General features: G+C 47.6%; 1 protein-coding gene across 6 annotated transcripts in view; it reads right to left on the bottom strand.

Annotated features, from left to right (window-relative positions):
- Positions 1 to 12351, bottom strand: part of myo18ab (myosin XVIIIA b) — a 215723-nt gene that overhangs the window by 79029 nt on the left and 124343 nt on the right. For all 6 annotated transcript variants that reach the window (XM_063204850.1, XM_063204851.1, XM_063204852.1 and 3 more), the window contains 2 exons: positions 6715 to 6824; positions 3692 to 3757 (listed from right to left, as the gene is read on the bottom strand). In XM_063204850.1, coding sequence (XP_063060920.1) covers positions 3692 to 3757; positions 6715 to 6824 — 176 coding nt within the window. The remainder of the gene's footprint in view (positions 1 to 3691; positions 3758 to 6714; positions 6825 to 12351) is intronic.

Here is a 12351-nt window from a genome sequence, read left to right as displayed (position 1 = left end):
TGGATTATTGAAACTGAAGACTTGATTTCTTCTATTGGATAATTTCGTTTGGTAGGCCTATAATTACGGACAGTGTAGTTTTTTTGTGACACTCGGACTTTTTTTTTTTTCAAGGAATATAGGTTAACCGAAATAGTCCCGCCGCCGCGTGGGTTACCTATGCTATTGATTTGTGATACGCATGTGGGTGACCTTTATTGAAGTTGCATGTAATTCTATAGAACAGTCAAAGGAAATTGAAAATGTGATTTTTACAACAGCGACATGACTCGGGTGGTATAGGCCTACTTTAGCCTACTGTTTTGCACCTTGGAAAAGTTTGACGCGATTTCAGCACCATGGACAGTCCCTCCCCAGTCGGGCGAATAGCACCACATTTTAGGCTACGCAGATCATTTCCCGTTTGTGCTGTTTGTAATTTAGGTAGCCTATTGCATTTAGCTGACACGATATTGGCAGTTCATTAAACATGATTAAAAGCAAGCCCAAAAATATGAAGGGACTAGTAAAAAAAAAGAAGCCCATGTCGCATAGAATTTGCAACCCTGCATGAATAGCATTTCTACTAAAACTAGTTGGCCAAAAGTTACAAAATCATTCGGAAGTTGTTACAATGCCCTGCATGAGAAAAACCGCACGATTACAGTTGCGATTTCTATTACAGGCCTGCAGGCCACGGCCGTTATATCGTCACCTCGCCTATGTAATTCCAGGCAAATAAAATTAGAACGTTCACCCATGGCCTCGCCTGACGTAGTCGCCAGGTTACGGTTAAACCCACATTTGCCACAACAAACAACAAAAATCGTTGTTTAACATCGTTTTTGGAGGGACTTATATATGTGGATCATTTATTGAATACAGTGTGTACACATTGATCCAAAGTAGTGGTTAACCTGCGATATACACTTTAAAGCAAAGAAAGCTCCCGCACACTGTTCACATTTGCATGGTTTAATGCAACGTTTCTGTCTACTGACTTCAAGCAATTCGGTCAGTAGACCGAAACGTTGCAGTAAACCATGCAAATGTGAACAGTGTGCGGGAGCTTTCTTTGCTTTAGTATTGCATACCAGTAACTTGCTTAAGCGGACAACTGGAAGGCCATGAAGGCAGATTAAACTATGCAAGAAAACACAAACTGTACATTTTTGCTATTCCAATACACAGCAGGTGCAAGAGAGAGGGCATATAGTGGCAAAGTACCTTTTGTACCTCAGAGAAAAGCCAATGAGAAATCCTTATTCACCAGTACCAAAACAAAAGTAAACATCACCAATAATAAAATTATATTCTAGTGTGTTGGAACACAAGGACCGGTCTATCCATTTTGAATGTTCATTTCAAATAACTGCATTCTGGTGCAGTCACTACGCTGATATGGCAGTTGGTCGGTCAGAAACTGGTTTGCATTTTGGAGTGTTCACAGGCGACGTAGGTCTATGGACTCTCTCTACTGCGTGACCCACAGACACCTCTGCTTATGATTCAAATAACAATTTTAACTCGCACAATTAACTTCCAATGACAACTCTGGTCCAAATAACTCGCTGTCCTCCCGCGGTCCTTGGCATCTCTTCTTCTCCAAACTTTGGCTAATCAGTTATTAATCCCGCTGTCGCTCTTTTTGACACTTTATCCTCCTCCGCCCCAGCCTCCTAGTGTTTCAAGACGCACACCAACACGCAGACACGCACACACCCAAGCTGCCTTTCTTACCAAAAAAAAACGAGACAAAAGAAAAAAGAAAAAAGGAAGGAGGGTCTGTTGTGGGACTTTGGGGCTGATTAGTGTTTGTTGTGGTTTTATCGGCTTGTGCCAAGGCAGAGAGCGCCGAACAAAGACACTGAGCCGGCGCCTGCCAAAATCAATTGCCCTTCTCTGTGCGAAGAGGAGAGAGACACAAAGACAGGGAGAGGGGATGAGGGAGAGAGAGGGAGTCAGAGAGAGAGAGAGAGTCACAGAGAGAGAGAGAGAGAGAGAGAGAGAGAGAGAGAGAGAGAGAGAGAGAGAGAGAGAGAGAGAGAGAGAGAGAGAGAGAGAGAGAGAGCGAGAGAGAGCGAGACAGAGAGAGACGGTGTGCGAGGAAAACAACAAAAGAGAGGCACAGACTCGGCTTTCATCGTTGGGAGATTGTTAAGTGGGAGAATGGAAAGAACTTGGAGAAGCCTGGTAACGGGGGAACGGAATAGAAACTTGGAAAGGCTGCCTGGGTCGCGGGGGGGATCCAGGGAGTGTCCTGTCCTTTGGCCTGATTGGAAGTCCTGGTGATCGGGGTGGGAGAACGAGCGCTACAGGGATGACGGATGGGTGCCTGGTTGTTTGGTGGGTGATAGTTCTGGATGCACGCTGGCTGGCTGGGCATGGGAAGGATGAGTAACGCTTAATTGTCTCTTTCGCTCCGAGTGGGCTCGCCAACGAGGGCCTGCCAAAAGTCACGGTTCCGTGCTGCCAACAACAAGACGTGCAGGGGGTACTGAGGCAGTGGTGGAGCGAGTATGGCAAGGAGAGGAGGGGGAAAGAGGAAGAGGGGAAGACTGCTGGCCCATGGAAAAACGGCTCTTCCAGAGAGGCTTAGATGAGAGAGAGAGAGAGAGAGAGAGAGAGAGAGAGAGAGAGAGAGAGAGAGAGAGATAACAAGAATGAGAGAGAGAGAGATAGAGAAAGAGAGAGAGTACTTGTGTGCGAGAGAGAGAGAGAGAGAGAGAGAGAGAGAGAGAGAGAGAGAGAGAGAGAGCGAGAGAGCGAGAGAGAGATATGAGCTTGCCTTCTGGCCTTGGCTTGGCCTCATAGCCGCGCGGGCCCACTGGAGGAGAGAAGACCACTCCATCCACTGGAGCTCGTCCTCTATAAAGCCTGTCTTAGTGCCGAGCGCCGCCGCCACGAAATGTCACATCGCTATCTAAATGGAAATCATACCATCTGTCTGGCTTGCGCACATAACGTCCGCTGCCTGCCTGCCTGACTAGCTGGCTGGACTCTCAGCCTCACACGTGTGGTCTGCCCAGCCCTGCCTACTGTACGGCCCCAGCACAAGTATGTTAATGCCAAGCAACGGAATCGATAAAAATTGATTGAGGTCTTCATGTCTGAGCTCTGTAGGGATATACAAAATGCAGTTTGAAAGAGGGGAACACAGTATGTGTGTAACTATGGACTCGCACGCTAACAGAATCAGTACCAGGCAGCACTGAACAGGCTCTGATGATTGACAAACAAGATCCAGTCTTAGCTGACAGTGGCCTTGCTAAAGGTCTCTTCAGAACATGAACTAGCCTATATTTACAGTCAATACAAATTTGAGAGTGCACAAGAACAAAGGGTACTGTAATAACATGATGTATACCACTATTAGAATGTGTGCCATCCTATCTATCTGATCAATGCTGTTTAGATTACAGGTGTTGCTATAGTTTATAAATAATTCTGAAAGTGATCTCAATATCACTTTGTCTGTGGTCGCCAATTTGTGAAAAGCTGTATTACTTCACAAGGTTGGTTTTATTGTCTCAGCTTATTCACACACAGTCCACACATGTTGCTTTGTAGACATGGCCCAACCCCCTCCCCCAAAAAAACAAACAAACAAAAAAAGAAAAAGGTGCCTTCTTCCGTTTCTGAGTTAAGTTCTTCACTCTATTCTAAGTTAACCTCAAGTCTTTAGTTCTTAGTAGGATAGCCCATTACTCACCCGACTCAGTCCCATGTGGTAGTTGCTCTTCTCCAACTCTAAAGACTCCAGGAGCTCCTGCACCGCCTGCAATAACACACACACAAGAGGAAAGAGAGGGATCAGTCGCCAGCCGAGAAGATGCAACGACACACGGACAAGACAGACAGGCGGACAGATGAAGGGATCAATGTGATAAAAAAGATGAAAGGCTGAATACAGATGGATGGATATACAGTAGGGAGAGGAGAGGGAGAGATATAAACCCAGACAGACAGCCAGACAGAGCTGGGACAGATCGACAGCTAGCGCCGCCTCAAGAGAGCGTGGTATAATAGATGAATGTGGCGCTATGGCAACAGCTAGCTAGCTGCTGACATCCTGTTCCCGCTCTCCAGCACAGCTGCACAGGGGACTTGAGGAGACAAACACACCAGGGTCAAGTGGGAATAAAATGGTGTGTCGTGTGGTGTGCTCCAGGTGTGTGTGTGCTAGTGAGAACAATGTGTGTGTGTGTGTGTGTGTGTGTGTGTGTGTGTGTGTGTGTGTGTGTGTGTGTGTGTGTGTGTGTGTGTGTGTGTGTGTGTGTGTGTGTGTGTGTGTGTGTGTGTGTGTGTGGGTACATGTACATTATTGTGTGTGAGACAAAATGAGAGTACGAAAGTATGTGATTGTGTGTGTGTACTGTATGTGAGTGTGTGTGTACTGTAACATATGTGAGTGTGTGTGTGTGTGTGCATGTGTGTGATTGTGTGCCTGTCTGTACCCTTGTTTCATCTCTTTGAAAGTGGCATCATAAAAGATCAAATACCCCTGTGCCTTACAACAAAAGAAACAAGCAAGACAAAGTGGGCCAAAGGAAATAGCTGGGATTGGGCCATGGCATCTGGTCCGAGGTCTTAGTGGATGAACAAGAGTAGTGACAGTGAGCAGAGGGACAGGGAGGGAGAGAGGGAGGGGGGAGAGAGAGAGAGAGAGAGAGAGAGAGAGAGAGAGAGAGAGAGAGAGAGAGAGAGAGAGATACTGTGCGAACCACTATGGTGACTGCTTTTGTTCCTTTCTATTTTCCTCACATTTGTCTTGTTCTATATTTTTGTCTTTATTTCTTTTCCCGTCGGTGTCCATCTGTCTGTCTGTATGTGCCTGTCAGCTATAATATTAAAACAATAAAATAGACTAATGCCCCTCAATGGCAATTGACCATCCCACCTCTCAGCTGTATCCATCTCAACCCAGCCCCGTCTGTATATATCCTAGTGAAAGATGAGCTGGGAGAAATCTCTTCCCCCTCTCATCCTCTCGGCAGGACGTCTACTTGTGTAGCCAACTCTGCAGCGACTCAGTCTATACTCTACTCTTTTATAACTTTACACCTACCATCATCCTCTGTCTGTCTGTGCAGCATCAGTCCACAGAACACTTTGTGTGTGTGTGTGTGTGTGTGTGTGTGTGTGTGTGTGTGTGTGTGTGTGTGTGTGTGAGAGAGAGAGAGAGAGAGAGAGAGAGAGAGAGAGAGAGAGAGAGAGAGAGAGAGAGAGAGAGAGAGAGAGAGAGAGAGAGAGAGAGAGAGAGAGAGAGAGAGGGAAATGCATGTCTTTATGTGTTTTTATGTGAGTGTGTATGTGTCGTCTGTCTATGTGTTTGTTTATTTTTGTGAGTTTGTGTGTGTGTCTACAATGTGTGCCTGAGTCTAATTTCTGTGTGTGTTTGTGCGCACGTGTGTGTGTGTGTGTGTGTGTGTATGTGTGTCTGGCAAAGTGTGTGTTCGCATGTGCCCCTTGCTAAGCTCATTTTCTCGGTGGGGGGAGAGGGCCGCCTGCAGTAACTTGAAAAGGTCAACTATGGCTATGTCAATACGGCTAATTCCTCTCATAAATCTGAGCCAAAATATATGCCTCCCGCCCGGGAGCCACGCATTGATCCATGCAAAGGAAGGGTGTGTGTGTGTGTGTGTGTGTGCGTGTGCGTGTATGTGTGCGCAAAGTATAGTGTGTGTGTATGCAGAGAATGTGTGTGTGTGTGTGTATGTGTATGTGTATGTGTGTGTGTGTGTGTGTGTGTGTGTGTGTGTGTGTGTGTGTGTGTGTGTGTGTGTGTGTGTGTGTGTGTGTGTGAAGATTCTCCTCTACACTCTCTCTCTCTCTGTCTCTCTCTCTCTCTCTGTCTCTCTCTCTCTCTCTCTTCTGTGTTTAGCGTTCTTGCAGATGCTGGATGAAGTCTGGGGTGAAGTCTGGGGGCCTGATACCTACGATTAAGAGGGGCTTTATAGCTCAGTCACGGGGCTGCACACTCGGGGTGTGAATATCTGTGTGTGTGTGTATGTGTCTGTGTGTGTGCCTGCGTGTGCCTGTGTCAGTGTACCGTGTTATGTTGTGTTTCTGTGGTCTGTCAAGAGTTGGATGCAAGCGTGTGCATAGTGTGTATAAATGTACGTACAGTATGTCTATGTATGTAGTATGTATGTAATGTATGCATGTACTGTATGTTTCTACGTACATATGTATGTGTGTACGTATCTGTGTTTGTGTGTTTGTGTGTGTGTGTGTGTGTTTGTGTGTATACATGAATGTACGTGTCTGTGCGTGTGTGTGAGAGAGCAGGAGGCAGAGACGCACGTTCAGCACAGTCTATTAATCAGCAGCATGGCACCCTCACCCCACGGCACAGTCATAATCAATTACACAGCTGGGACTTCTATACCACAGAGACGGGGAGAGAAGAGAGAGAGAGAGAGAGAGAGAGAGAGAGAGAGAGAGAGAGAGAGAGAGAGAGAGAGAGAGAGAGAGAGAGAGAGAGAGAGAGAAGGGTTGGGAGCATGAGAGATTGAAAGAAAGAGTAAGAGAGGAAATGAATGGATGGAGGAGAGATGAAGGGGCATGTGTGTGTGTGTGTGTGTGTGTGTGTGTGTGTGTGTGTGTGTGTGTGTGTGTGTGTGTGTGTGTGTGTGTGTGTGTGTGTGTGTGTGTGTGTGTGTGTGTGTGTGTGTGCTTGCGTGCGTGCGTGTGTTTGTGTTTACTGGGCTCGGTTGGCCAGGCGGCACTCACCCTCTTCTCGTCGGTCACGATGAAGTTGCGTCCGTGCTTCTTGGTCAGTTGCGGCGCCAGCACGTCGAATCGCCGGCGGAACTCCGAGAACACCAGGTGGTCAGGGTAACCTTGTAGGAGAGAGAGAGAGAGAGAGAAAGAAAGAGAGAGAGAGAGAGAGAGAGAGAGAGAGAGAGAGAGAGAGAGAGAGAGAAAGAGAGGGCAATTGAGAAAATGAGAGGGGAAAAAACAAAAAAACAAAAGTGACAGAGGGGTCAAACACAGGAACGGTCAGCTAGATGCTGCATAGTAATTTCAAGGAGTGATGGAAGGAACAGCCCCCTCTTCCTCTCCATCCATCCATCTCTCCCTCCCTCTGTCCATTTCCTCTCTCTCTCTCTCTCTTCATCCTCTTCTCTTTTTCTTCCTCCCTATTCTTTCCCGTTGTCCCTCTTTCTCTCCCTCCCTCTTTCCCTTCCTCTAGCCGTGTCCCTCTCCCCCTCCCTCCCTCTCTCCCTGCATCGCTCAGTCACCCTGACACCCTGACTCGTGGTTTTTGACAGCGACACCTATTCCGCTGATTGGGCCCCCAGTCACTCTCCACAAAGGGCACTTGGCAAAATGAATTCACGGCGGCCTTTACAGAGAAGGACTCTTGCTGTGAGCACGGAGCACATGGCCCTGCTCAGCCCTTTTCAACTTCATTAGGCGTCTGTGGAGAACGACACAGGCAGACAGCAGGGACTTCACTGTTAGCCCCACTCTGCTAATCACCCCTGCTTGCTTACTGTACACTACAGTACATAGAATTAGGAAAAGGGGCAAACGAGGTGGCGTCGAGACACGGCTTGCAGCCAACCCAACTCGTCCAGCAATACCATCAATTCTCTTGGCAAACGTCAGATCTCTGGACAATAAGATGGATGACATACGGCTACTAAGATCAGCGAACAAAACCGTGAGGAACTGCTGCGTTACGGTGTTCACCGAATCATGGCTGAACGACGGCATACCCGATTCGGCTTTACATCTGGAACAACTAACGTGCCACCGAGCGGACAGAGCCCTTGCAGAGAAAAAACGAGGAGGAGGAATATGTGTCTACACACATGATGCTTGGTGCAATAATGCTACGGTAGTACAGAGGCACTGCTCTCCACGAGTGGAGTTCATGATTATCAAGTGCCGACCCTTCTATCTACCCAGAGAAATATCCGCTATCCTATTAGTCGCCGTCTACCTCCCACCCAGCAACAACAATGGCGTCAAAAGCGAGGCACTGAACGAGCTGCATCGGGGCATCAGTGAACAACAAGATGCACACCCAGACGCCTTCACAGTGGTACTAGGAGATTTCAACCACGGAAATCTCAAAACAGTACTTCCAAAATTTCATCAACATGTCAACTTCCCAACAAGAGGACAAAACACCCTGGACCTCGTTTACACAAATCAGAAGAGAGCATACAAGGCAAAGCCCCCCCCCACATTGGATCATCAGACCACACGACAATTCTGCTACTGCCAGCTTACAGACAAAAGGCAAAACTCACCAAACCAGTTCAGAAGGAGGTGAGAAAATGGCCTGAGGGAGCCATCTCACGACTTCAGGACTGCTTTGAAACCACAGACTGGGACATTTTCAAAACAACTGCCACCCACAGCAATCACATTGACATTGAGGAGTACACAGACACTGTGACCTCCTACATCACAAAATGCATCGATGATGTTACAGAAATAAAACACATCACTACCAGGGCCAACCAGAAGCCATGGTTCACAGGAGACGTTCACCGACTGCTGAGGGCCAGAGACAAAGCCTTCAGAGCAGGAGACGTAGCTGGCCTAAAGACAGCAAGGGCTAACCTGTCCCAGGGCATCAGGAAAGCAAAAAAGGAATACTCAGACAAAATAACAACACACTTCAAAGACAGCAGAGATGCACAGAGCCTGTGGCAGGGCATACAGGCCATCACGGACTATAAGCCTGCACCACGAAGCTGTGACAACAACACCTCTCTGCTAAACGACCTGAACAGTTTCTTTGCCCGCTTTGAAGCACAAAATGACACTCACCCACAGAAAACTCCCCCTCCCCCCCATGATCAACCCCTTTACCTGTCCTCTGCCAGTGTTAAGAGGACACTGGCCACCATCAACCCACGCAAAGCAACTGGCCCAGACAACATACCAGGCCGAGTGTTGAAGGATTGTGCAGAAGAGCTGAAGGATGTCTTCACAGACATCTTTAACATCTCTCTGGAGCAAGCAGTCATCCCATCACTTTTCAAAGCTGCTACCATCATACCTGTGCCGAAGAAATCATCACCATCATGCTTCAATGACTACCGTCCTGTAGCACTGACGCCCATAATCATGAAGTGCTTCGAACGGCTAGTCCTGTCACACATCAAAGCCACCCTACCCCCCACCCTAGACCCCTACCAGTTCGCATACCGAGCCAAGCGATCCACGGAGGATGCAATTTGCTCTGCCCTCCATCCAGCCCTCACCCACTTGGACAATAAAGACTCATATGTGAGAATGCTGTTCATTGACTTCAGTTCAGCATTCAATACCATAATACCACAACAACTCATCAGAAAACTGGACAAACTAGGTTTCAGCACCTCCCTCTGCAACTGGCTGCTGGACTTCCTGATGCAAAGACCACAAGCAGTACGGGTAGGGAACAACACCTCGAGCACCCTGACCCTGAGCACGGGGGCTCCGCAAGGTTGTGTTCTCAGCCCCCTGCTGTTCACGCTGCTGACACACGACTGCACAACGACCCACAGCACTAACCATCTAGTGAAGTTTGCGGATGATACAACACTGGTGGGCCTCATCACCAAGGGCGATGAGACTCACTACAGAGAAGAAGTAGACCTGCTGGCCAGATGGTGCAAAGACAACAACCTCCTGCTGAATGTCAACAAGACCAAGGAGATTGTTGTCAACTTCCAAAGGGTCCAAAAACAACTGCCACCACTGACCATCGACGGCGATGCTGTGGAGAGAGTGAGCAGCACCAAGTTCCTTGGAGTGCACATCAGCGACGACCTCTCTTGGACCACCAACACTACATCACTGGCGAAGAAGGCCCATCAGCGTCTCTACTTCCTGCGCAAACTAAAGAAGGCAAGTGCTACACCCTCCATCATGACAACATTCTACAGAGGAATCATAGAGAGCGTCGTGTCCAACTGCATCACAGTGTGGGGAGGAAGCTGCACGGAGAAAAACAGGAAGACACTCCAGCGTGTTGTGAACACAGCGAAGAAGATCATTGGAGTACCACTCCCCTCCCTGCAGGACATTTACACCACACGCCTCACCCGGAAAGCACTGATGATCATCAAAGACACAAGCCACCCTGCACACAAACTGTTCAGCCTCCTGCCCTCTGGAAAGAGGTACAGGCGCCTCCGTTCCCGTACCACCCGGCTGGCGAGCAGCACAATGCACCAAGCGATCAAGATGCTGAACACTCAACCCACTCTCCCTCCACTGTCAGCCTCTAGCCAGCAAGGCCACTGACAACCCCCCATCCCCCCCCACCCCCCCCCCCCCCCCCCCCCCCGCCCCCCCCCCCCCCCCACCCCCCCCCCCCCCCCCCCCCCCCCCCCCCCCCCCCCCCCCCCCCCCCCCCCCCCCCCCCCCCCCCCCCCCCCCCCCCCCCCCCCCCCCCCACTGTCAGCCTCTAGCCAGCAAGGCCACTGACAACCCCCCCCCATCCCCCACCACCATATCTGCGACTGAACATTCCACCTGCACTACTATACTTGTGACTGAACTTTCAACCTGCACTAACTCAAAACATGCACACACACACACACACCACACACAACACACACACACACACACACACCACACACACACACACACACACACACACACACACACACACACACACACACACACACACACACACAAGCACACTGCACTTTCTGCACTAAACCCAAACATACACACACTGACACACACACACACACACACACACAAACACACACACACACACACACACACAGACACACACGCACACACACACACACAACACACACGCACACACACAGACACACGAACACACACACAAGACGCACACCGCACCTTCTACCTGCACTAAACACATACACACACACACACACACACACACACACACACACACACACACACACACACACACACACACACACACACACACACACACACACACACACACACACTGCTGCTGGTGTACTTGACAGACCTTTTTATATTTATTTTCTTCAAAATGCTACTATTACCATGTCAGAACGCTATAAATGACTTTTTTTTAGGAAAAGCACAAAAAAACACAACAAATACCTCTTAATGTATGTCCTCTACAAGTCTTCTGTTGTCCAGTCTTGCACTTTAAATGTCTGTATGAGCACTGTCTATGTCCACACTGTCTTAAGTCCATGTATAAGTACTGTCTATGTCTATACTGTCTATGTCCTTACCTTAATTAGTCTATGTCTGTATGGGAAAGCAAGAAATGTAATTTCAAATTCTTTGTATGACCAGTGCATGTAAAGAAATTGACAATAAAACCTACTTGACTTGACTTGACTAGACTTGGATGTGAAAGCAGTCATTACTATTAATATTTACTTTCATTTATTAAATTTTTTCATTTATTTATTTATATTTATTTATTTTTATTTATTTTTTTCATTTATTTCCCATCTTTTTTAGTGTTTTAGTCATGCAAAGACAGCTAGTGTAGAAAGGAAAGGATATGCCGGCTTATGAAGCGGTCTACCGATTATTGTATGGGAAACTTGGAACAGACCAGAACGGACCAATTTCCATGTCACAATCATAACCATCACGACACAGAACAGGGCTGCTACAAATCAAATCAAGCGTGTTCAATTTCATCTGCATTGCATCACGAATGGAAACAATGGTTGGGATCAAATCAGCCTGCTCCACTGCTCATCTCCCCTGATTGCCCCGGAATGACTGTCTGTGTCTGTGACTGTGACTGCCACTGTGCCAGCTCCAATATTCTATCGCAGCGTTTCCCAACCTTTTTTCTGTCTTGCGTACCCCCCTGAGCCGTGAGTCTAACCGTAAGTGCTCCTCATTCATGCACCATAGACCCTTATCTATCTCAATGTGTCTATGTTCCATACATTTGCTATCATTAGATGTTTTCCATGTACCCCCTTCAGTGTTCTCGGGTACCCGTAGAGGTACACGTACCTTTGGTTGGTAATCACTGTTGTACTGTATTGTATTCAAATGGGGCTTAAAAATCATGAGATCTGTGCCGCTAGCCTTCATTTCAATTTAAATGAAGAAATGAGTATTATAATAACAGCACCAGGGGTCTCTACAAAGAAGCCTTTACATGTACATGTATTATTACAATATGTTATAATAGCTCACAATGCCATCAGCACGACCCAAGGAGTTTTATTGTCAGTACCATTATCAGTACCATTTTCATTGTTATCACAGATAAACATGTGATACAGCATAAAATACTGTTTTCATCATTGTGGCTAACAATACCTGGAGTTTGCCACAATCACATTTATGGCTATCAGTACTATCTATTTCAATGTTATCATGGATACAGACAAAAAAAAATATGGTGAACAATATCTTGCTGTGGCGCAGCAC

Source organism: Engraulis encrasicolus, chromosome 8 (assembly GCF_034702125.1).
Source record: "Engraulis encrasicolus isolate BLACKSEA-1 chromosome 8, IST_EnEncr_1.0, whole genome shotgun sequence".
NCBI classification, from domain to species: domain Eukaryota; kingdom Metazoa; phylum Chordata; class Actinopteri; order Clupeiformes; family Engraulidae; genus Engraulis; species Engraulis encrasicolus.
This window is presented reverse-complemented; position numbering and strand designations above follow the sequence as displayed.